Consider the following 23,198-nt stretch of genomic DNA (forward strand, 5'->3'; position numbering starts at 1 on the left):
ACCCCTAGAGTCACTAACCAGCACAACATGTATGGAAAAACAGATCCAAGAGGGACTACAAGAGTCTCTCTTTTGCAGGAGCTTAAAAACCTGCTGAGGCTTGATAACGCTCCGGGCCTGAAGCCCAAAAACTGACCCGTTCCTCCATGTTTGTATCTACTGAATGCATACGCTGGCTGCTTTGTTACCCGGGCACACTGGGCGCCAACGCAGGAACAAAACGCTTCAGCATCTTAGGCTCCAGTAGTACAGTGTGTGAAATATGAAAATTCCCTCCTTCGAGTCCTCCCGGAGCATCTTATTCCCCATTTGGATTCCCTTTAGATGAATTTCTGTGTGAGCAGCAGAGAATGAGTCACACACCCAGGCCAAATACCCTGATCATCCATGTAATGGTGATACTAATTGAAAGGAATGGCACTGTAACCCGTAAGGCTCATAGGTAATTAAACTGAATACCAATTATTTATCACTGTAATAGGTCATCACAGAACAGCAGTAAAACTGAGTCCCACTTGATTAATTTGGAGAACGATTAAAAAGATCCTTATCTGTAAACATATCACGACACGGAGAGAAAGGCTGCGCAAAATTGTTTAAGAATAAAATCTCAGATTTTATTTTTTTAGACCAAACTCGATTTCCAATTTTAACCATTTTTTCCTCATTTTGTCCTTAAAGGTGCCCTATTATGCTTCCTTGAACAGGTTGCGATAGATTTATGGGCTGTACAGAACATGTTTATTACATTTTTTGTACAAAATTATTCTTAGATAATGAGATTTGAGTTTGCTCTTTGAGTTCCTTTCAGAATGAGCCGTTTTAAGCTGCTGTTGGCCACGCCTTCCACTCAAAATTTACACTCGCCTGTGAAAATGGGTACAAACATATGCACATTTATACAACTGCCCCACTTCTTCTAGAAGAAAGAAGTGGGGCCTCCTGCACAATCAACAAGAATTGGTCAAGTGGTTTCTGAATGGAAAATCAACAACAAAACGTTTGTCTTCATTCAGCCATTATACAGAACATATAACCATAAAACCAGCTGACCAAATGTGCTGGAGGTCCCCTTGTGTTGTTAGGTGACAGGCAGGACTTGGATGTGGTTGCTAGGTAGCAGCTCAGTGTGACTCACCAATTAGGAAGTTTTTGAAATGGCTAATTTTCCAGACAGTATAAAAATATGCATAAAAGAGATTTTTTCATGATAGTCCCCTTTAAAAAAAAGTACAAATGACAGAGAATATCTTAAAAAAACTGGTTCAATCATTCTTCCTGTGAGTTGACCTGAATTCAAAGCTGAAATAAAAAGAATCAGCAAAACACATTTATCAAAGAAAGAGGGTAACTCCTAGGCGAGCAAAAATCGCTCTGAGCTATGGTAAAACCAGAAGTACATTAGTGAAAAAAGACAATCCAGATTTTCCAAACATTAACACCTACATAGAGATAGAAAACATCTTAGAAAGACACTGAGATTTGGGGTGATGAAGAAATCTCCTGTTATTTGCAGGTAACTGATATTAAAAATAAAGTGAACATGAACCCACAGAAGAACAAAGCAGCTCTGGATTCTTCAGAGAAGCACAAAAAAACAGGAAACAGGCCCTTGCATGTAAACGCTGAGTCATGTAGGAAGTCGACAGGCACTCACTGTGAACGTTCTGAGAGAACGCGTCTTCCCAGCAGTACATCTTGATGAACTTTACGCAGCCCAGAATCTCGTTCATGAGCCTCACCCGGCGGTCAGTGACCGCCACGCACTTTCTGCGGAAATACGCCGTCAGCCTCGACGCGAGCATCTGTCCAGACGGCAATGGGGGGAAAAATGATGACAGAATAAGTGGCAGGAGAGGAAATGAAAGCAGACACACTTGTATTAGCTGAGCTGTGGGGCCTCTCCGGGAGACCAGAGTGATAAACGCCCTTCACATGAACACCAAAGTCTCTGGCTGTGCCTGAGGAGTAATTGGAGTAATTTGACGTTAACAGCTCAAAAGGTGATGGGAGATTTATGTTCCCATCGTTATGATTCTATTAAGAGTGCTGGTGGGGTTCTTGAAAAGTCTGTAGAAACTATTGCAAAAAAGATCTAGTCAGCAGTAGAGTTTGTTGTTTTCAGTTCTTTGAAATTTCCTTTGTTCCCCTTGAACTGTTTAATATTTTCTCACATTACAAGCAGACATTTAAATGTAATTTACAGGAATTTTATGTGACAGATCAATACAAAGTAATCTATAAATTAGTGGTGTAAGGAAAGCAATACATGGTTTTTGTCAAGATCTCTCAGACTTTGGGTTTGCTATATTGTGGTATTCATATTCTGCTTCTGTGTGTTCTTTCAACTACTTATCCCATTTGCTCAGAGATATCTCTGTCTGCCCTTCATTTGAGTCTGCGTCATTACATGACAGTTTTTCAACTTTTTTACAAATAAAATGTATAAAATATCTGCATGCATTTGTTGTCCAGCCCCTTTACTCTGAGGCCATTAAAGAAAAAGAAGTGCAACCAAGGCATTCATAAATCAGCTAATAAGTCAACAGAGCCTACTTATATGCAATTGTCAGTAAAAAAAAAGAAGAAGGTAAAAAGTAATTTTATTTATAAAGCATGTTTTCAGCAACAAGGCAATGCAAAGTGCTTGTATAAATACCCCTGGCAGCATCATGCCGTGTGGTGGTTTGTCTTTAGTAAGGACAGGGAAGCTGGGTAATGGGAAGAAGGACGGAGCTAAATTAGGCAGTGGTGGACCCAAAGGGAGGCAAGACAGGGCCATGGACCCCTCTGGAAAAATGCTGGTCAATAAGTCAATAAATAAATACAACATAAATAAATAAAATTTTCAATTTTACTTTAGCCGTCTTCCCCTTCAATTTTTACCAGCTTGGTCTGACCACATCTGCGACAATTTTCTAGGGATGCCATTGAAATTAGGTTAATAATGGAACAAAATCTGCTAAAAGCTTTGAAAAGCTAAATAGAAATAAATCCCAACCTTCATCTCCACTGCATAATGCTGCCACCATATAGTTGCACTGACTTGTAAAGTAATTTGTGGGGAGAGGTGAATACAACAACACAATTGTCAGATTTATGTTTTGCTTTGAAAACCAAAAAAGTTTTTTCCAACTCACAATTATGCACCACTTTCTGTTACTCTATCACACAGACCCCCATTGTATTCCATAAAGTTTGAAGTTTAACACAAAACATGACAGGATTTAAGGAGCATAAAGACTTTTGTAAGACACTCTGATGGACACAATGACTGACACACAAAGCATCACATTCTCCATAGTCTCAACAAGAAATCATACCATAGTTGGGTAGAAGACAATGAAAATGGCTGATCCCAGCAGAGCTGTGGGGCCCAGGAAGTAGGTAGTGTAAGAAAGGCCGAGTATTCCCACCAAGGGCCCTCCAGCCAGCAGGCAGCCCACTGACACCGCTTCGTACAGCCGCTGGCCATCACTGGAGCAGATGTTGATCAGCTGGGCAGGGAAAGCAAAGACAATTCCTTGTGTTTATTGATTTAAGCTGAGTGACTAATTTGTAAGATTTGCAAGGAAATGATCAGGATTGGTGGACTGGTCAACCATCTCAACCATCAAGATCTGACTCTATTCCCTCTCCACAGATGCCACCTACCTCGCCTGGGGTGATGTCTTTAGTGTTGCGCAGGCGGAGGATCTTCTGGAAGGCAAATGTAAGTGCTGCCCCACGGAGGCGCGCAGCGGTGCGGTAGTTTACAGCCCACATGAGCGCCAGAGACCAGGAGCGCATCAGCTCCATGAGGAAGATCCCGACTACCAGAGCCAGGCCGAACTGCACGGAAATCTGGGAGCTCTGGGAATATTCCAGGAGTTCTCGGACCAGCAGAGCCTAAGTGTGGACAGAAACGAGGAGGGTAAATGTAGCAGCGAAAAAAGAAAGACATGAAAGAAAAACTGTATAGTTTAGAAAATATGATAGAGTGTTTCCATTATTGAAAAGGAAATAAGATGAGAAATAGTAGCTCCAAAGTAAAATAGTTCATTCAATACCAGCTACACTTAGGTTACATAGTCACAGAACAGCCAAATGGGACCCGAATCTGATTTATTTTTGTCCATATGCAACCCATATTTGACTTTTTGACCCATTTCCAGTTTACTTTCCATTAGATTTCTCATTTAAAACATCAATGATGCCGCGACACACTGTAACAAGGTTCTCTAGGGTTTTGGAAGTAAAATAGGTCCACAGCCTCCCAAGTCCCGTAGAGTGCTCAACAGTGAGTATGAGGTGTGTTTTAATTTCACACCTAATTTTCCTGGAGTGTTTTTTACCCAACAGTTCAACCCTGAGGTGCTAGGTTTGATTCCAGGCCCGCTCTCAGCCCCCTAGAGTTTGTAGGAGCAGTCAAGTGATGATAGGATCCATTTTGTTAACCTTAGAATCAGGTGTCTGCTTTCTGCAGATACCTGTATGAAGCGGCCTGGATTAAAATCAGCACCTCCAAATTCAAGACCATGGTTGTGAACGAGAAAAGGATAGAGTGTCTGTCCTTTCCGGGTCGGGTACAAGGTCCTACTCCAAGTGTCTGGGGAGAGGGAAGCCTGGGTTTCTCTGTTTAGGCACTTTCCCTGTGACCCAACCCCAGCAGAAGCAGAATAATGATGGATGGATCTATAAAACCACTAAAACCATGAAAAAGCTAGCCCTATTTACACCTGATCGAAGAATACAACTGGAATTAAAGTCCTAGTAGAGCTTAACAAACTCCACAAGTCTAAATTTGTCAGGCACACTCAGAAAAGCCTATTCTGTCCAAAAAACACAAACAACTGGTTGGCATGTAGATGGTGTCTAAAGCCTATTATGAAAACCATTGGCAACACCCAAAATGCTACCATGCAGCACTTTTCTAACAGGAGTCAAAACTTTTTTTTCTGCAACCCTTACTACTCTGCTCACAAAGATGTCAATATAAATATGGATCAGCCTAGTGGCCAGGGGCTAAAAGAACTGGACTCAGTGTCATATCACATTTATAACCCAGGGAACGCCCTGGGTTACTGATTAGAATTGAACTAGAAACCTCTAGAAACTTTGGTCAACTAAAGAAAAGGAAAATATAACATTTAAACAAATGTTTCAATATCCAGTAAGATAATATAAGTCCTCTGTCAGGTATTCACACTTTGCATGAATGTATTTACATTTTAAGACTTTCTGCATACCTTTAGAAGTGGGTGCAAATAAATGTGGCCAGTGATGCATGTAAAATCCAAGACCAATTAAATATCTTTATCACATCTTAAACTGCAGGAAAACCTTCACACAATGCTGTTGTGTGAACATGTGCAGCAAACAGTTTAGAAAGCAATGCGTCACTGACCAAAGACTAAATCCAGTTAATGCTATTAAACGTTGGCAGCAATGATGAAACAAGGCAAACATACCACAGCAATAAAAATAAACTGCTAAGGGTAAGAAGGAACAATGCAAGAAAATTTAGATAAGAAGTAAATTTGAACTTTAAACAAGGTTGTGAAGTTATTTCAAATATCTGATATGGAAAGTCTAGAAATATGCACCTATTGAATATTTTCTCTGAGGGTAAATAGGCAAAAAAAACAAGCAGAGACATGAAAAAGAACTACACATTTCTGACCACAAATTAATTTGAGTTTCTCCATCACCACCAAAGGCTTTCTTTTGCTTTAAAATAGTATAAAAAATAAATGTAGTAGAAAGAGTATTTGAATGGTACTCACAGGTCCAACGAAGCCTGCCACCATTGTGAGGAGGAGAGAGAAGATCGCCACCAGCATCCGGGTTTGGCAGAACCTCCAGAAAACTCTTTTCAGTGATGCCCCCTCTCGTCCACGCATTTTCAGCTCACTGTGCCACAAAAACTCAAGTCTGAAATAAAAAAAAGAGAAAGATTCACTGTTATTGCCATATTAAAGCATGCAAGTTTGGCCTTTACAGAGGTCAAGATCATATTAAGTATAATATGTATTCTATATATTGCTCTTTTGTCTTAAATTATGTACAGGTATGTGTCAGAATGCCAAGAATCCCCCGGGGGGGATAAACAACATGGCAGGCAATAATTCTATGTAAAAACCACAAGAGACAAGCAGCTAGTGGTGATAATAAAAAAGGTGACCTACAATATAGAATCATGAATGATGCATCATGTAATTAGTCTAAGAAAGGTAGGCAACATGTTAAAGATGCTCTAAAGTACCTCAATGGCTGCAGAATGTGGCTTGAAGTGGATAAATATCTTGTTGGCCAAATGCTTCATTGCTAATGAGTCCATAAAGCAGCAGCGGAGCAGCTGCAGAAAGTAATTTACGCCCCAAACGACTTTATTAAAAACGTATCAGAGATAGACAGAGCATTAAGCCAGCTACACGTTCACGATGTCTGATAATTACTATTCAAATGGCGCTGAATGTAGGAAATTACAATTAAACAGCAGCCAAAAGCAGCACACACTCAGCTTGAATTAGCTAAAATGAGTGTGTGAGAAAATAGGCAGAAAAGTCATCAGCAGGAGGAAATATTGAGAATCTAGTTCAGCTCAATTTTAACAAATGAGTGACTAAAAAGTTTCTGAAAGAAAAAAAACCTTCTAAACGGAAAAAGATCAATACCTACTGTAATACTTTGAAAAAATAGAAGACAAAATATAATTTCACTTAATAATATGGCCACTATTTGCACTTTACTTTCATGTAAAGACTTTGACATATAGTAATAAATAATAAACAATAAAAACCCTAACATGAACATAACAGTTAAAAGACGTCTGTGTTGCAACACAAGCTCTCGTGTGTCCGCAGACTCCTACTGAAATGGAAATGAGGACACAGGGGCTACAATGTGTGCTCCGCAAGTGGGACTGTTTGCTTTTTAAGCAGGAATGAAATGTTCCTAGCAGCCACCAGCTGCATGGCAAGCAATGCTGATCTTTCAAGGAAGTGTTGGACGGGACATCACGATAAAGGTTTGCACCTCACCGAGCACCAACAAGTGTCAACTCTCCCAGGGTTTCCTTTCTTTTTTTCCCTCCAAATTCTCCATCATCTCTGCAACGATTGCATAATCACTCCCGCTATGTAGGACATAACGTAAAGCATACAAACACAGCAGAGAGGCAGAGGTTCACAAATGTTTCTTTTGAATAGTCAGAGAAGAAGAAGAAATGCACCGCCAGACTCTGAACCACAATCTTGCTGCAGAGCAAGTCATGCAGTTGTCACCAGATTCAGGAGAACTTCCTCAAAAGTCACTCTCCTCTCTATTGCCAAGTCATGCCATGGAGATGTGACGGCATAAGAGCAATGAAGAAAAGGCATTTCGTTTTCAGTGAGGGTCTAAATGCCCTCTAATGCGCTTATTTCTAGTCTTGATGGTTCATTCAGTAAATTTGTGCATCACTATTTCTTAAGCCGTGCTTTGGCAGCCAAACAGAGACAGTCAGTGACAGCTAATTATAGTGACAGTCAGGGAGTTTGTCTAAGACTCAGGTGGAGGAGTGACATAAGCACACAAGTCAGGCAACAACTCTCACTGTAATCTTTAATCCCTGCTATACTTAGACGCCCCATCCCAACCCCAACACAGTGTTCCTGCATCAGTGTAAAGCAGAGACAGGCTGATCATCACTTAGGTCTCATGGAGCAGACTGAGCACATCTCACAAGCAACAACAACAAACTAAAGTACAGCACCTCAAGTTGGGAGTTAAAGGTGGCCATCTTTCCCAGAAGAATTTTACGTTAAGGATGATGTGTAAATATTTATAAGACTTACCTTCATACTTTGTTTCATATTTTATTGTCTAAAATAATTCTAAAAAGGTTATATTTCAACAATTTCTGGTCCAGACAAATGTTTGTATATTTTGTTGGGATATTATGTGTTCGAACGACACAAACTAGTGTTAATTTTATCTTATTTTTTTCCTCTTGCTAATTTTTCTTTTTCTCCTTCTTCCAGACTAAGATGACAGGATGAGCCCTCAAAATAGAAAAATCCCAGTAGGTTTGAGTCTTTTGGGAAATAAAGCAAATATTGAGGTTAAAGTCTAAAACTAAATTAGATGGCATCAGTCCTTGTAATACTTTCAATAGCAAAAGAAAACTGAACAACTTTCACATTTCTTCAGTTCCATCTTTGAACCTATTCAAAGTCTCCAGTATTTCAGGAATAATCTGTCTTTTTACACCTCTGGTTGCTTTCAAGAGGACAATCTCACCTTTGAGTGTTGACCCCTGATTCTTCGTGGCAAGACAATCCCCACACATCATCTAAAGACAAGCTGGACTGCTTGTAGGCCCTCAGTGCCAGGGGGGAGAGCCATTGCAGGGTCATAAAAGAGAAGAGGCCGGCATTGTCAACTGGGTGCTGATGCCTGGAATAGAGCAGAAGATGTGGAAATTTGTGAGAGCCCTAAAAGTGCAGCGCTGACACGGAGATGCTATGTTATTTCTCATAGAAGAGGTGACTTTGATGGCCAGAGTCAGCAACGGGAGAATCCTGCCTGCAGTGTTTGGACAGCAATTTGCACATTCTTCACAGAAATCTGAGAAAGCAGTGAAAAACAGCAGGGCAGGAGGGGTTTATCAGGTGAGACATGCTCAAACATGGTGCTGTGTGTCACCGAGGGATAAGTTCCCATGCCTTATCAGGGCCTCCTACTACACCCCAACAGTCAGCAGAAGACTGCTGAGTGAAGTGCACACACCATGTGTGTCATATGCATTTAATAATGTCATAAAGAGAAGCATCAACATTAAATGTTTGAATTTAGTCTTGCTTCTCTTAAATCCACAGGATCAAAAGTTTAAACACTCAGCTTCCCCATCAATATTTGGTTTAATCAATCAATTAATTATGTTTATTTGCATAGCACATTTCAGCAACAAGGCAGTTCAAAGTGCTTTACATTATAAAATCACAAAATAAAAAGTGATAAAAACAATATACAGTCACAAATCGAGAAACCAGTAACAAACGTTACATTTTGTCGAGTGTCATCATCAAAATAATCAAAACGGGATTTAAATCTCATGAAAAAGCTACATTTCTTTATAAGCTTTGTTCCAGCCACCAGCAGTCAGCATTATACTGAAGGTCAAGACTTAAAAAGCTTAATGTTAGCTGCTTTATGCATTCCAAATCCAGCCTGCTGGTGTGTTGGGGTTCGTTGTCCTGTTGGAACACAGTTATATCAAATTTTAAACCACAAAGCTAATACTTTAAAGTAATATTGACAAATTTAGAGGCAGTCTTCCATTTCCACAAACCCACAGCATGATGCTGCCACCAGCATGGCTGGCTGTTGTTAGAGTTTTTTAGGGTTTGAAAGCTTTCCTTTACCAAACACTGTACTTGCTATTGAGGAACAAATTAGTCCGTTTTAGCTTATCTGACCTTAAAAGCTTCTCTAGAAAATATTAGGCTTGTCTATGCAGGCAGTTTTTATACATTAGTGAAAGCTAAAGGAGTTTTAAACTGGAACAAAGCCTGTCGCAATAAGCAATAAATCTCCTAATCACATGACAAATTAAAATTAGCTCTATAATTTCTGTTCTAATAATTAAAATTTTTTTGGCAGGGCAATTTTGTTTACCGGGACTTTATAATCCATTTCATTTATGCTTTCAGTTGTGTGTGATTCTTATTTCTGCTTTATTTATTGTTTTTTTTGTCACTTTGTTTATTTGTTAATTATTTTGGATATTAAGAATGCCCAAAATAATTATTTACAAAATTCTAATTTATTATTCATTAAGAGGGCAAGCTTGCATTCTTATGCCATTATCATTATTATATTGCTTAAAAAATGCTCTCACAAAAGCAATCCTATTGTTTATCACAATAATTTCTTGGACAACTTATCATCCAGTAAAACTTGTAATTGTGACAGGCCTAACTGAAACTTCTTTCTTAGGTTTTATGTTTTCAGTCCCCGTTGATGCAGAAGTTATTCACTGGAAACTGTGACAGTTATGTTCAAATATCTTTCAGTTCACAACTGACTTGAACATCGTTGTTTCTTTGATTGTTTCTGGACATTATAACTAGTTCTATTCAATCTGAGCATAACAATTTGGGTGAGACTGCTGAAATTCAATTCGGTGTTCCAGCAGAACAGTAAGCCCAGCTATTGCACAGTCCAGACCTCAAATATTCAGAGAATTTGGGGGACTATGCTTCAAAGCTGGGTTACAAAACAATTTAAATAAATTGTAGCGATTCTGCCAAGAAGGGTGGTCAAATTTGTGGTTCAAAATATGCCAGAATGTTGGCAGCCCAACATTAATGTGAAATTGATGCTCATGATTCATGTATGTATATTTCTGTTTCAGTCTTCTGTAGCTTATGTTAAAAGACATAAACATTAGATAAATGACTGACTTGTGTGTTATCCTGAAGGGCTTTAAAAGCTGCAGGCTTTTGCGGTAGCGGCCTCGTCTCTTCGGCCCCCTCTCTGCCGATGTTTCGCTGTCCTCCTCCTCATCCAGGTGGGGCAGCTGTGGAGAGGACAGTGAAAGGCCTTCCACCCGGCCGGCTGCATCCAGGGCATCAGGGAACATGGCGGGGCCTCTGTAGATTTAAAAAAAGAAGACTGATTAAAAAAAATCAATCAAGTGTCTTATATCAGCTACTGACATAAAACAACAACTACCACTGTTACTTAAGATGCTAGCCAATTTTAAAAACTAACTGCGCTGGATCATGGCATGAGCTTTGTGTGTAGATTGACATGTTTTTATTAAAATTCTTCAATAAGTCAACATTTATACACTGCATGCCATAGAGCAAACAGTTAATGATATGTGTAAGCTGGAAACTTGTCGTTCAATCCTGAAGTATACATCTGTGTTCATGAAAAAGGAGATTTAAGATGAATTTTTTTTTATTTGATACAAACAAAACTAAGGAGATAGAAAAGGAAAATCATTGGTTAAAAGCTGAACATTTTAACAGTACGAGTAGGAAAGAACGTAGTGCAGAACTCCATTTATAATTAAAGTTATTTTAACTTTAAATGACTTTTAAAGTTATTTAAAAGTTATTTTAAATAACCAAATGATTGAAATGGGAGATTTCAAATATCTCAAATATCATTTCAGAATGAGACAGCCATGAAAATAACCCTTGCAAAAGTTTTTTCTAGAGACTATGTTCATCATTTGCTGCTGTTTTGTTATTTTTGTAGACTTGTGTTCATCATTTTTGGGTTGTTTGGACAATTATTTCCCCTGTTTTAAGGTGCAGCTGCAATAATTTTTTGCTTAATAGAACTGTGTCATAATCAAATTTGCATTACCTTTACAAAAACTGAAAGATATTCAGTGAAAATAACAATAATGAAAAACCTATGATCATCTTTTAAGCATAAAATGTTATGTTTGCTTCAGAAGACAGTTACAATAAGGGTGCAAATCAAATATATCAAGAGGAAAATGAGGATTAATAATATTTGAAACAACTGCAGTTGCGGCTTAAATGCTTTAAGACAAAAAAAAAAAAAACAACTGACAAATCCGACTTGCCATAAGAGATCTTTTGAGAATCTTTAGGATGTACAGACACAAACTGAGATGATGTGGTCCAACTATCTCATCACTGACATAAGATTGCGCAAGCTTATACTGCAGCAATAATGCCAAAGTGCTTCTATGCCAAATGAAAAACCCAGCTTTAAAGGATTTGTTTTGCCTGTAGACATTTTAACATATGATGAGCTGAAAGTTGTGAAAGCTTCACTGTTCTCCACATTTCTGTCAGCTGACTTACTAATCTTCACAGAAATGCACAAATCTAACAGACTGATGTGTTTTCTAACAGGCAACAGGTTATCTTGGTCTGAAATGCTATGATATGCGCTTTTTTTTTAATCACTCCTAAGCTGACATTTTCAGCCAGACTCTCAGTGGGAATAGATAAAACACAGTAATCCACCTGCTCTGTCTTCCTTTAACCCCAAGAGCTATTACAGAAGAGCAGTGTTTTGCTGAATCACCCTTTGTGATGCAGATAGTCTTTTTTAAAAAACACCACCTTGCTCGCAGGTCAGCACCTCTCTCTAGCATACAGAGCTTATCTATTTAAAGACGGCTTGCCAGCCGCTGCGAGTGCTCAGAAGCAGGTGTCTGAGCTGTGCCAGCGCGTCCCGCACACCGTCACTGATCCCTTCTGTAGCAAAGCTCCATTACAAGGTCAGCTGGGCCTGGTGTGGGCCACAATACTGTCCTGAGAAAGCAGTCGGTGAAGGGATTCAATACTCACAGCTCAGCTGGGGCAACACAGAAACTGATACCAGAAGTAGTGTTGGGAAATATGAAGAAATACAGTCACTGTTGATGCAGCAAAAGCCAAACTTTAGAGGTTAGGGGAAAGCACAAATCCACAGCCATCGTGTGTGAGGTTCCTCTAACGGCTGTGACTCGGAGCGGCGGCAACTAAAGGCAGCCAAAGTTTGCTTTCATGCGCAATACAACAGTGTTTTAAACAGAGCAAATAATCTAAAAGATTATCTTACCTGTTAGTCAAGTTTGGTCAGAAACCAGTACAGGTTTCTGACACACTGTACTAGCTAAATTGTTTTGTGAACAGTGTGTCAACAAAACATTGAAAAATGGACGGGAAAAACACTAAAGAATTTTGTACAGAATTTCTGCATGTTATCAATGTTAGTTGGGTTAAATTAGTCGTCTGATCTGATCTTAAGTAAATTCTTATGTCTTTATATATTGACTTTAATCAGTCAGGCTTGTAAAGTTTTTTCTGATTAGATGTTGCTTTTTGCAAGTTTTTGAAGTTTGGCTGCTTTATAACTCAACTTCTGTCCAGCATTACTTTAAGCAAAATATTTCTGTTCCGTTGATTAATCAACGTACCTATGCATATACACAGAAGGTTTATCAAACGACCAATTTTAAAGGGTATCTATATCCGTTTCCATTTCTGTAGCTTAAACTAAGAATGTGACATGTTCTAGTTTAAGGAATAGAGTATGATTTCAAAAACACTTAAAGTTTTTCATTGCACCTCCGGAGTTTAAAGTTCTTCAAGTGTCGCTGCAAACTTTGGCATGTCAACACATGAAAATTTGAATAACACTAAAATAACTGCTAGGATAAAGTTATGTATAACTTTATCACATTATACATGACTTTATAAAGTCATGTATAACTTTACAAAAGTTAAGTATAACTTTATCCTAGTTGTAATAACACTATTCATGATTTTAGCAACAGGAATAATTGCTTATTTTTAGTTTTATATAAAAACAACTGAGTGATGTTTTAGTTTAACACCACTGTATTTTTACTCAACAGAAGAACCACACAACATGAGAGAAATATAACACTGATAACAGTTTGACAGGCAGAAATAGCATTTTAGATGGAAAACAGTGATATTAGAAGGACTGTTGGCTGAAAACATAACACAGATACTCAGCTAAAGAAGCAGGTATCTCCAAGGCTCTATGTCAGGTCCTGGCTGGATTGTGTTCAGTAAAGAAGAAAAAAAAGAACAGTATTTTATAGTGTTTACCTTAAAGGTACACACTGAACAAAGAGTTCCTGAACAGTCTGGAAACAACCAGGACACTCTTAATCTGATATATGCCTTTTTTTCCTCCGTTTCAGGTGTAAATCAGAACAGTTTTATCCATCTATTCATCCATCCAATAAAACTGATTTAATGGGTGTATTATACATCCATTAAAATGGCTTGACATCCATCCATTAAAATAACTTGTTTGTTCATCCATCCATCCATCCATCCATCCAATAAAACTGCTTGACCATCCACCCCTTCATTCATTAAAACTACTTGTCCATCTATCCATCCAACCTGTAGCTTGATAGAATCATGTACAGTAAACTCATATTAAGCTATTTTATTGACACTGGGCCAGGCAAAATGCACTTAAAAACTCTAGAAACTTGTACCGGAGTGTGAAATTTAAACATGAAATTGTGTAGAAACCGTGTCAACGGAGTCTACAGTCCTGTCATGATCAAGTATAACCAAGACAGTCAAAGGGTCCAACTTAAAAGCTTCAGAAGGCTTCCAGAGATCACTTCATCAACAACACTTTCACAATGAGCTCTTTATGGAATAATATCGAGAAACTATAACTGGCTTAACAGTTGTTTTGAGTACTGTACATTTCCTCTTGTTGTCACTTACGTTTAGTTCCGCCAGTCGCGGGTCGCTTTGGTAGCAGTTCAAATGTAAAGCGTGCTGAAAATCAAGAGAAGCAGCTGAAGATGACCATGACGCCTTCTCTTTTAGCTTTTTAAACTTTTCCGACGGCGTGCGGACACATCTCCCTTTACAGCCGCCGCGGTGCTCTGATGGAAACACTGGCTCTGAACATGGCAAACTTTCCGCCTCACGTGTATATAGTGCGTGCTGTTCCTCCCAGCGGTGTCCACGGCTCTGCTCCTCCGTCACATAACGACGTAAGGCGGTCACACAGCCCGGCAGGGGGAAAGGAAATCCCGGCTTCACTCTGATGTAACAGCGGCTCCGCCAACCGGTAACTCGGCTGAGCGGTCACCTTGGTAACGGAAAGGAAAACAATGGGCGGAGCAGAAAACGTGACAGGGAATCTGATTGGTTATTCCCTGACGTAGTTAAGGAAAACAATAGCTGTGATTGGCTATCCTCTGAATTTAGAAGTAGTTGTGTGTCTTTGTAGGAAGAGCAGACAACATGAAAAGGACAAACACTTTGCATAAACCCTTTGGTTTTATAGTTTTGTTTTCTTTGAAAACTCATTAAATACAAATATTGAAAAAAGCTACAAGTACTGAATAAATTAAGCATTCAAACAAATTTGAAAAATGCTTTAGAAGTAATGCTTTAATGCATTTGTTTGAATATGAAGGATTTAGACCAAGTAGAGTTTCTAGTATTCTTTCAAAGTTCAGGGAATTTTTGCTGATTTCACTTGAATCCACACACACTCACGCGCGCGCGCACCCCCCTAGACTCCCCCCCCCCCTCCCTCCCACACACCCACAATAAACTCCTATTGACTACAAATTATTGTATTCAGAAAAAATGAATACACTGTGGGAGAACAATACACCTGTTTGAATAGCGTTTGTAGACTGTAATTACAGTCTCAACCAAATGTTATTGTGAACAATAAAGAAGAAAAAAAAAATCCGACAGGTCTTAAAGGTAGGAAGGGCAGATTTTAAAATCATAACTGAATGATTTTAAAGGTTACAAATTTTACTCAACTGCCACTTTGTTCTAAAATCAGATAACTTGTATGTATTTTAAAAACAGAGAAGCATATTTGTGCTTTCCAAAAGTGGTTAGGTGTAAGGAAAGTTTCTATAAAAGAATAAATAAATAAAAATCTGAAACTGTTTTGAATGCACACAGTATCTATTTAACCTTTGTCGGTGAATATTTTGTAGAGCCTTCTTTTGCAATAGTGTGTCTTTAGACGTCACTGCAGTTTTTCAGATCTACAGTCATTCTTGTTAGTAAAATAGCTCAAACTCAGTGTAATGGGATGAAGAGTGTCTGCCAACACTTTCCATCTGCTGCAGATGAATCTAACCTTTCTTTAAACTTCGGTACAACATTATACCTGATCCCTCTGGTGTGTCATTAATCTTCATAGAGCTGTTTGTTTTCTGATGTTTTCTAACAAACATCTGAGGCCTTCACTGAACAGCCAAACAGACTAATTACCAATTAACTGACATCTGAAGCACAGCTGGTTCCACTGGTTTTTGTTTAGGGGTATTAAATTGATGGGGGAAAAAAAATACAAATACAAGGTACATTTTTCAAATTTATTGTAACATAAAACTGAAGTTTTTGTGGGTAAAACAATGTAATTTTAAAATAAATTAAAATAGTTTGAGATCGTCTTGCCCTTATTTCAGTTTCACAGCATCACTGTTTGGTAAATTATTTGCTGCAAAAAAACAACCAGAATTAAGATGTTTGTTGTTTCTATGCTGCAGTGTACAAACTCAAAAAGCAGTGTTTTGGGCACATAGTTAAAATTCATACCATACATTGAGCATTACATTAATAATTGTTAAAAAGTCTAAGGACAGGATATGTAAAAAAAATAAATAAAAACACATCACAAAGAAATCTGAAAAGCATGAGGACTCAAACATTTCAAGGCTCAAAACAATAAAGGAATCAGCAACTCCAAAGCCTGCAGAGAGCCTTTTGATGTTCAAGGAACATAAAAATATTAAATAATATAAACATGCTGTTTCTGACAGGGAAACTTTCCGCACTGTGCTTTGTTAACTGTACCTTTTCAGTTTGGGTGGTACAACCTGAAATGTTTGTACCACTTTTAAAGTCATTTGCAGAGATGTTTCTTCTGCAAATGACTTTAACCTTTTCCCTCTTTAAAAATAAATCAGTAAGCCCTGATATTTAAATTACTAAATTGAAACTATTAAATTTAAATATCTAAGTTTTTATTGAGAAACAAAATATACAAGTTGTGGACCCACAACCTTCAGTGTCTTGCGAACTGACAGTTGTGGGTTTGAATCTAGTTTCCTCTTGCTATTTGTCAGTGTCACTCTGGACATGGCACTTATTATGCTGAAGGTCAGTTTTAATTCCTGTGAATTGCAGAAAGTTGATATTTAAGGACTATGGCTAGCTCCAAATCTTTAAACATCATCTCAGCTCAACAGCTAGATTTTTGCATCTTAGAGATAGATGAGTTTTACAACTGGACAATAAACCCCAAAACACATCAAAACTGGTTGAGAATGGATAAAACAAGATAAAATTAACTATCTGGAATAACATTAAGCCCACTGAAAATGTTTGTAGCATGAAACCAACCAATTCAAGTGGACTTTAGTATTTCTGATGAGAGTAGGAGTCAAATATCATGCTTGAATTTCACCAGCATTTTGATGATGTACACAAAAAGCACATGAATTGGTGCAACATCCAAAAGAAATGGATTCAAATAAAGAAAGATCACAACAAATTCAAACTTGTTTTTAATATTCACTGTAGTTGTATAGCCATTCCACTGAACTAACAAAAGATTTAGTAAAAGATCAAAATATTATGACTTCCATGTTAATGACGAGGGTATGCAAACCTCTGACCTAGATTTAGCTCTTTTATAAATGTAGACTACCACTACATCAAAACACAGGGATTTCAAAGTAAAAAGGATGAAAATCTTTAAGTAATATTTAAATAATCTGTCATTTTCATTCATGGAAGTTTTAAAAAGCTGTGGAAAGAAAAAAAAAAAACAATTTATTTTTCCATTCTTGGAAGGATTAAGGTATAGAGTTTTTCCTCTTCTGTTGCCCAGTCATATACAGCAGCTACCTCTTAAGTAAAGACCTACCAGTAGAAGGAACTTATCAGACAGCAGACACAGCAGAGGGAGTAGGTGTGTTGGTCATATAATCTATTATCTTTAAAAAGAACAAGGACGCCTTACTGGTGATGAGATTGGAAATATAATTTGTCTAGCAGTTTTTAATGGCCATGTCTGGACTGCTGCAGTAACCGCAGATACAGTAACCATAGATCCTGATGAGGGCATCTGGGGAATGGACAATAACATCTTCCAGGAAGCTGCATTGATCTGACATTGTAATTGCCTACTTTACATGATGATATCTGCCATAAACATTTTAGAGTATTCATACGGTTACTGTAATTGAAGGCATCGCACACTAATAATAAATGCACAGGCAGGAGTTTTACCACATGGACAAGGGATACATTGACACAGGGAAGTACCCTGTAAGTACCGGGATATCTGCTGCAGGTTTTGCATAAGTACTGGACCTATAAGATCTAGAAAAGTACAGTTCAGGATCCAGGAAAGTACATTGTAAAAAAACCTTAAAAATGTAGGGAAAGTATCCTGTAAATATTCAAGGTGTCCAAACGCTGAGAAGGTATGATTTGAGTTCTGAAAGCCTGAACTTATCATGAAAGAAAGTACATTGTATGACCTTATAAGAGCTGTGAAAGTTACAAGTAAGGACTTGAAAGTACCATGTGTGTTACAGGAAGGTCATCCATATGAGGAAAGCATCCTACACTATCTAGGAAAGTACCTGAATGTTCTGAAAAGGTTCTCTGTAAGTTCCATATGAGCGTGTTTAAGATCAAGAAAAGGACTCTACAAGATCTAAGAAAGTACACAAAAAGTAGAAAGCAAACATGCTAAACAAAAGGTTAGCTCCACTATTTGCAAAAGTGTGCCCACCATTGTTGAATCACAAGAAAGATGAAAATGTTGAGTGAACCTTGAACTGAAAGGGGCCAAATATATTCTCTGCTCATAAACACATCAAACAACCCAAAACCTATATAATAAGATGTTTATTCAGTGAGCACCGAAGGTCATCAGGCCCAAAACCTTTGACATTTTGAAGAAATTTTATGATGCAGTTTGTGTGGAGACCTTTCTGTGCACAGAGAATAAATACTCTACTTCTTCTGCAAATGATTCTCTACTTTTGTCCTCACATTTGCCAAATTGACACAGGGAAAAAAGTTCAACTTTCTTTTTCTCAACAAAGAGTCCAATTAATTTAAAGCTGTCGGACCAAATATGAAAGTGTGAAAAAAAAAAAGTACATACGTCATTAAGGGAATCCTTTAGTTCCATCTGTGAGGAAAAAGTACTATGTTACATATAATAAAATTAGTGTAACAACATAAACCGTTTTTAGATCATCCTTCAACATCTTTAAGGTGTAATGTGGCACTGCAAACTTGCTGCCAGCCATCCCTGCATGACCAGCAGACAGAAAAAAAGCAATAGTTCGAATTGCGACAAAAACCATCAATAGGGTCTCACTTTACTGAGCTGGGAAATTTGCAGAACTTCTGCAATCAATGCTCTGAATGCGGACTGTGTTATCAACCCCCTGAGACACTTAAGATAAAAGCTAAGCCACGGTTCAGGCTAGAGCACAGCACAAGTCCCTCTATTTCTGCTTTTCTGCCTCTGCTTTGTGATTTAGGGGAGAACTGGGCTGTGGCTGATGGATATGTTCGGTGAATGAAGGGTACTGAATCTTTTATAAGTGGATTTAAGGTGTATAACATTTTTCAATCTATGTCTAGGAGCTACTAAAAGTTATTAAACTTTCTCTTCTGATATGGCCTTTCCTTTCAGTGCAACATCTAAAAACGGGAATGCCCCATGCTTTAAACATTGCTGTTATTCTGATGTTTAAGTCAATGACAAGGTACCTGTGAATGCAAAACTAAAGAAGAAGAAAACATGAAATTTTTTTTACAGTATTTGAAAAGAGAGCAGAGAGGTTTTTCTCTAACAATACTATCATGTTCTGGGTGGATAAATACATAAGACAGCTCGATTTGTTGAGCTGCCGATATGCATTAATATTAAAACTCACGTTCAAGCTGCAGCACTGCACATTTCAATTACTCAACCTTGGTGTGTTTACGTTGTGCAGCTGGTGCAAGGAAACATACATTTAATTAGGGAGGGATTTTAGTGATTCAATCCACAGAGTGAAGGTTGGGAAAAAGTTTTTCTTATACTGTGTATGTATCACCTGAGCAGAGACTTCTTTTGCTCAATGACTTAAAAAAAAACATTTTTGCTATAAATGCATGATTTCCTAGTTACTGAGTTTAATTGTGTGTAGTTGGAAGTGCTGGTGGATTTTGCAAAACCTCTGATGGTAACTTTAGAAGTAGCTTGCAAGTTCAATAAAGGTTCAGAGTGAAAGCTATCTGCATATTATTGTTGATTTTTTGCTAAAATGTGTTCATGAGATCCTGATCAAGCTGACTGGCTGACAGAAAACTGAAAGATTTTTAATGACAACATACAAAGCTATAGTTGAAATAAATTTGCTAAATTTCTGAAAATGCTAAAATATATCCATCTTACCTGATAGTAATCAGTATTTTTGCATAGCTGTAAGAGACAGATGTATGCAAATTATGCCATGATAGTATTCCTTCTGAAAGATTTGCCTGGTTTTTCAGAATTTTTGAATGTGCACTTAGATGAAAAGTTGCATTAGAAACAGTTAATAGTTGACTTCTTCAATTAGTCAAGGGTTATAGTTGGTCAAACACGGAGATTTTTGCAACATCTGGCATAGAGACAATAGCATTTCAACCAAAAAAAATTGTCATCCAGTCAAACAAAGTGGTATGATAGATGGAGGCTCTATGGCTGATTCAAGACCAGGAAGACTTGAGAGACTTGTTCTCTCTACTTCAAAAATCCTGAAGAAGAAAGTTTGGCTATTGGTTGGTGACCTTAAAAACATTAGCATTTTGCTGGGCCAAAATTCCTCCACAGTGATATAAAAGAGTTATTGACAGTTATTGAAAATGCTGGATGGAATTTCTTCTCACCAATGGAAGCACAACTACTCATTTGGCCAATAAGTTTTTCACATAAAGTCAGTTTGGATTGTGTTGTTTACATTTACTTAAATTATCGTTGTCGGATACTAAAAGTTACAACTTAATGGTGACAGAAAGAAAAATAGAAGGAATTTGTACAGGAGCAAATGGTATTTGAAGATAACAGAATTATTACCTACTGCAGCTTTGATATTACTTGTTTCAAACATCCTGAAATGTTCCTTAAAGTTTGTCTGGCAGTTGAATGGAAAGTACATTTAGTTGGAGCATTGGTTAATGCAAGACAAAGCAAAGCCAATATTGAGAAAAGGCAGATGGGAAGCAGTTCTGCTGGTGGTTGTAAAACAATATGTTAGAGAAACTCAAATATTTGAAGTTGTATGAAACGTAAAAGGCCACTGGACCAGTGCACTGACAAGATTCACATGTTTCCTGGCAACTATAAATGTCTGTAGCAACCATAAAAAAATCAAATAAAGCAGCTAATAGTTTTCAAAGAAAAAATTCAGCACAGATGGCTATAAATAAAACCACTGAAAGTGGGTCTTTCATCTCTCTCATAAAAGAGATCACACTGGAAAAAGAACCTAAAATTGTTAATGAATCTGCTACTGATATTTCAGTCAAAGGGCCTACCTGAACATTCAGCAGAACTTTTATGGGGGTTCTTATGGTAAAAAATAGCTCAGTTTTAAAATTGTCTGGGTCACTGTGCTTTTCATGAAGACAGAAATAGAAACAATGTGCTCTGTAAAGCCTTCGCTCAAATTTATGATGCATATTTGGAGGGGATTGTTACTTACAAATTAGGAGTAACAGATTTACTACTGTCTTCCTAGTCAGGGTTTCACATAGGCTAAGAAAAGACCTTAATCCAGAACCACTAATGATAAAAATGATTAAAAAACCCCATGTTATTTACAAAATCCTACAGGACTTCTCACATGATGCCAATGCATTATTACAAAGTTTTTATAGTAACCTCTGTGGACGAGAAAAGGTCAGACAGCACGATTTACTGCTGCTGTTGAATCATGTCATGAGAAATATCAGTGAATAAAAACAAATTGTTCCTGTTATTATCACTAGAGTCAGACTCAGACAGAGAAGAGGGGAAGGAGGATGAGGAAAAAGAGACAGCTGTGAAAGTATTTCAGGCTGGTCAAAAGAGAACAGTCGGTTGTTTCTTGCAGCAGTAGTCACTTTGCACAAATTTCCCAGAAAATGTCAGACAGTTTAATTTTTGCAAAAGGTCATTTTTGATTGTGAAAGTGGCAAATCGGCTTCCAGTGAGCATCAAACTTTACATCCACTGGCACCGATTAAAGGTTCATGACCAAAGAATGTCTTACCATTCCCTCACCAGATGAGTTCATGTTTACAATTGCTGATGATGCCGGAGCCGGAATGAAGGTTAACACCCAATTATTTAACATATAACTGTTGATGAATCAAACAAAAGGAGTATCTATCTATCTAGCTAGCTAGCCATAAAGTCCAGCTGTATAAAATAATTAGAGTAGCCTGAAGTCTTTTCACTCTAATTGAGGTTTTGCATAAATGTGACTGTAAAATGTACCAAAAGAGTTTTAATTTATGAGCTGCTGTTAGACAGATTTTGCATTTTCCAATCTAATGTAACAGAAAATTAGTAAATCCGCGTGAAATATATAGTGATGGCATATTTTGAGCTACCACTGTGGCTAACGTCCTGGTAAATTCTATTTACCCATCATTTTCAATGATATATAATTTATTTTACATTTTAAATTCTCTTAATTTTATGCTGTATTTATTGTTTGTTTCACAAACATTAACAGAATAACGAGTTCTTTCTTTTTTTAATTACTAGGCAACATAAGTACAGCTTTTTTACTTTATCCACATCATTCCCTCAAGCCTGTTTGAATACTTACTGAGATTTTCTTTATATTAAACACAAATACCCACTTAATACCGAGGATTATCTGATTAGATCTGGATGTTTTAAAAGGTCACGAAAACAAATAAATCAATTTAGACACAAGAGTATAAAAAAATAGAATAATTATAAAATGACATTTCATATCTCAGAAAAGACCTTGCTGATTTGAGGAGGTGTACAGTTGCATGATTGCAATGTGACTCTGAATGTGACACCGAACGGAGAACAATAAAAAAACAAACAAATGCGGACAGCAGCTGCAGCTCAGCTGGCAATCTGGGACGTGCTTTAAAAACATTCTGCATGAGATTCAAATTAACTGATTCAAAAGGACATAATATGGTAATTCCACATTTAATATTAAGTAATTCTGTCAGCAACTCCGGTAGAGAGGAACTTTCTGAAAACAAGATTAATGATTAACTTTAAAATGAGAATCACAGGGAAACAATTTACACATAATAAATGTAATCTCCTTTCCCTAACAGAGAAACCCAGTGTATTTGGCATTTTTCTGACCTCCCTCCCTAAAATGACGTCTCCTCAGTTGAATAATATTTGAAATACATTATTTATATTCCAGACAGGATTTCTGATATATTGATTAATTCAGTCTGCAGCCTTCACTGCCTGACAGGTGTTTGCAGCTACTTTCAGAGTCAAGAAAACACCTTCGTATTTACAATAAAAGATAATTAGATCCTTACAGAGGCTTAATGTATGAAAAATGCAACAACGCCTTAATAAATCTCAATAGGTTTGACTGACAAAGGCACTTACACATCACAGATATGATGTAATTAATCCAAACAGCAGGGAGAAAAGTGCTTCTCCTCCGG

The 23,198-nt window shown here is 37.6% G+C and overlaps 1 protein-coding gene across 1 annotated transcript in view; it reads right to left on the reverse strand.

Annotated features, from left to right (window-relative positions):
• LOC114138820 (multidrug resistance-associated protein 5) overlaps positions 1 to 14,595 on the reverse strand; it is a 34,362-nt gene extending 19,767 nt beyond the window's left edge. Inside the window, exons 1-7 of the mRNA XM_028008246.1 lie at positions 14,220 to 14,595; positions 10,428 to 10,616; positions 8,263 to 8,418; positions 5,766 to 5,913; positions 3,655 to 3,888; positions 3,324 to 3,497; positions 1,658 to 1,805 (exon numbers count right to left, since the gene is read on the reverse strand). Of these exons, the coding sequence (XP_027864047.1) occupies positions 1,658 to 1,805; positions 3,324 to 3,497; positions 3,655 to 3,888; positions 5,766 to 5,913; positions 8,263 to 8,418; positions 10,428 to 10,606 (1,039 nt within the window). The 5' untranslated portion in view covers positions 10,607 to 10,616; positions 14,220 to 14,595. The remainder of the gene's footprint in view (positions 1 to 1,657; positions 1,806 to 3,323; positions 3,498 to 3,654; positions 3,889 to 5,765; positions 5,914 to 8,262; positions 8,419 to 10,427; positions 10,617 to 14,219) is intronic.
• Positions 14,596 to 23,198: the final 8,603 nt, after the last annotated feature.

The sequence above is a fragment of the Xiphophorus couchianus genome, chromosome 23 (assembly GCF_001444195.1).
Source record: "Xiphophorus couchianus chromosome 23, X_couchianus-1.0, whole genome shotgun sequence".
Lineage (NCBI taxonomy): Eukaryota > Metazoa > Chordata > Actinopteri > Cyprinodontiformes > Poeciliidae > Xiphophorus > Xiphophorus couchianus.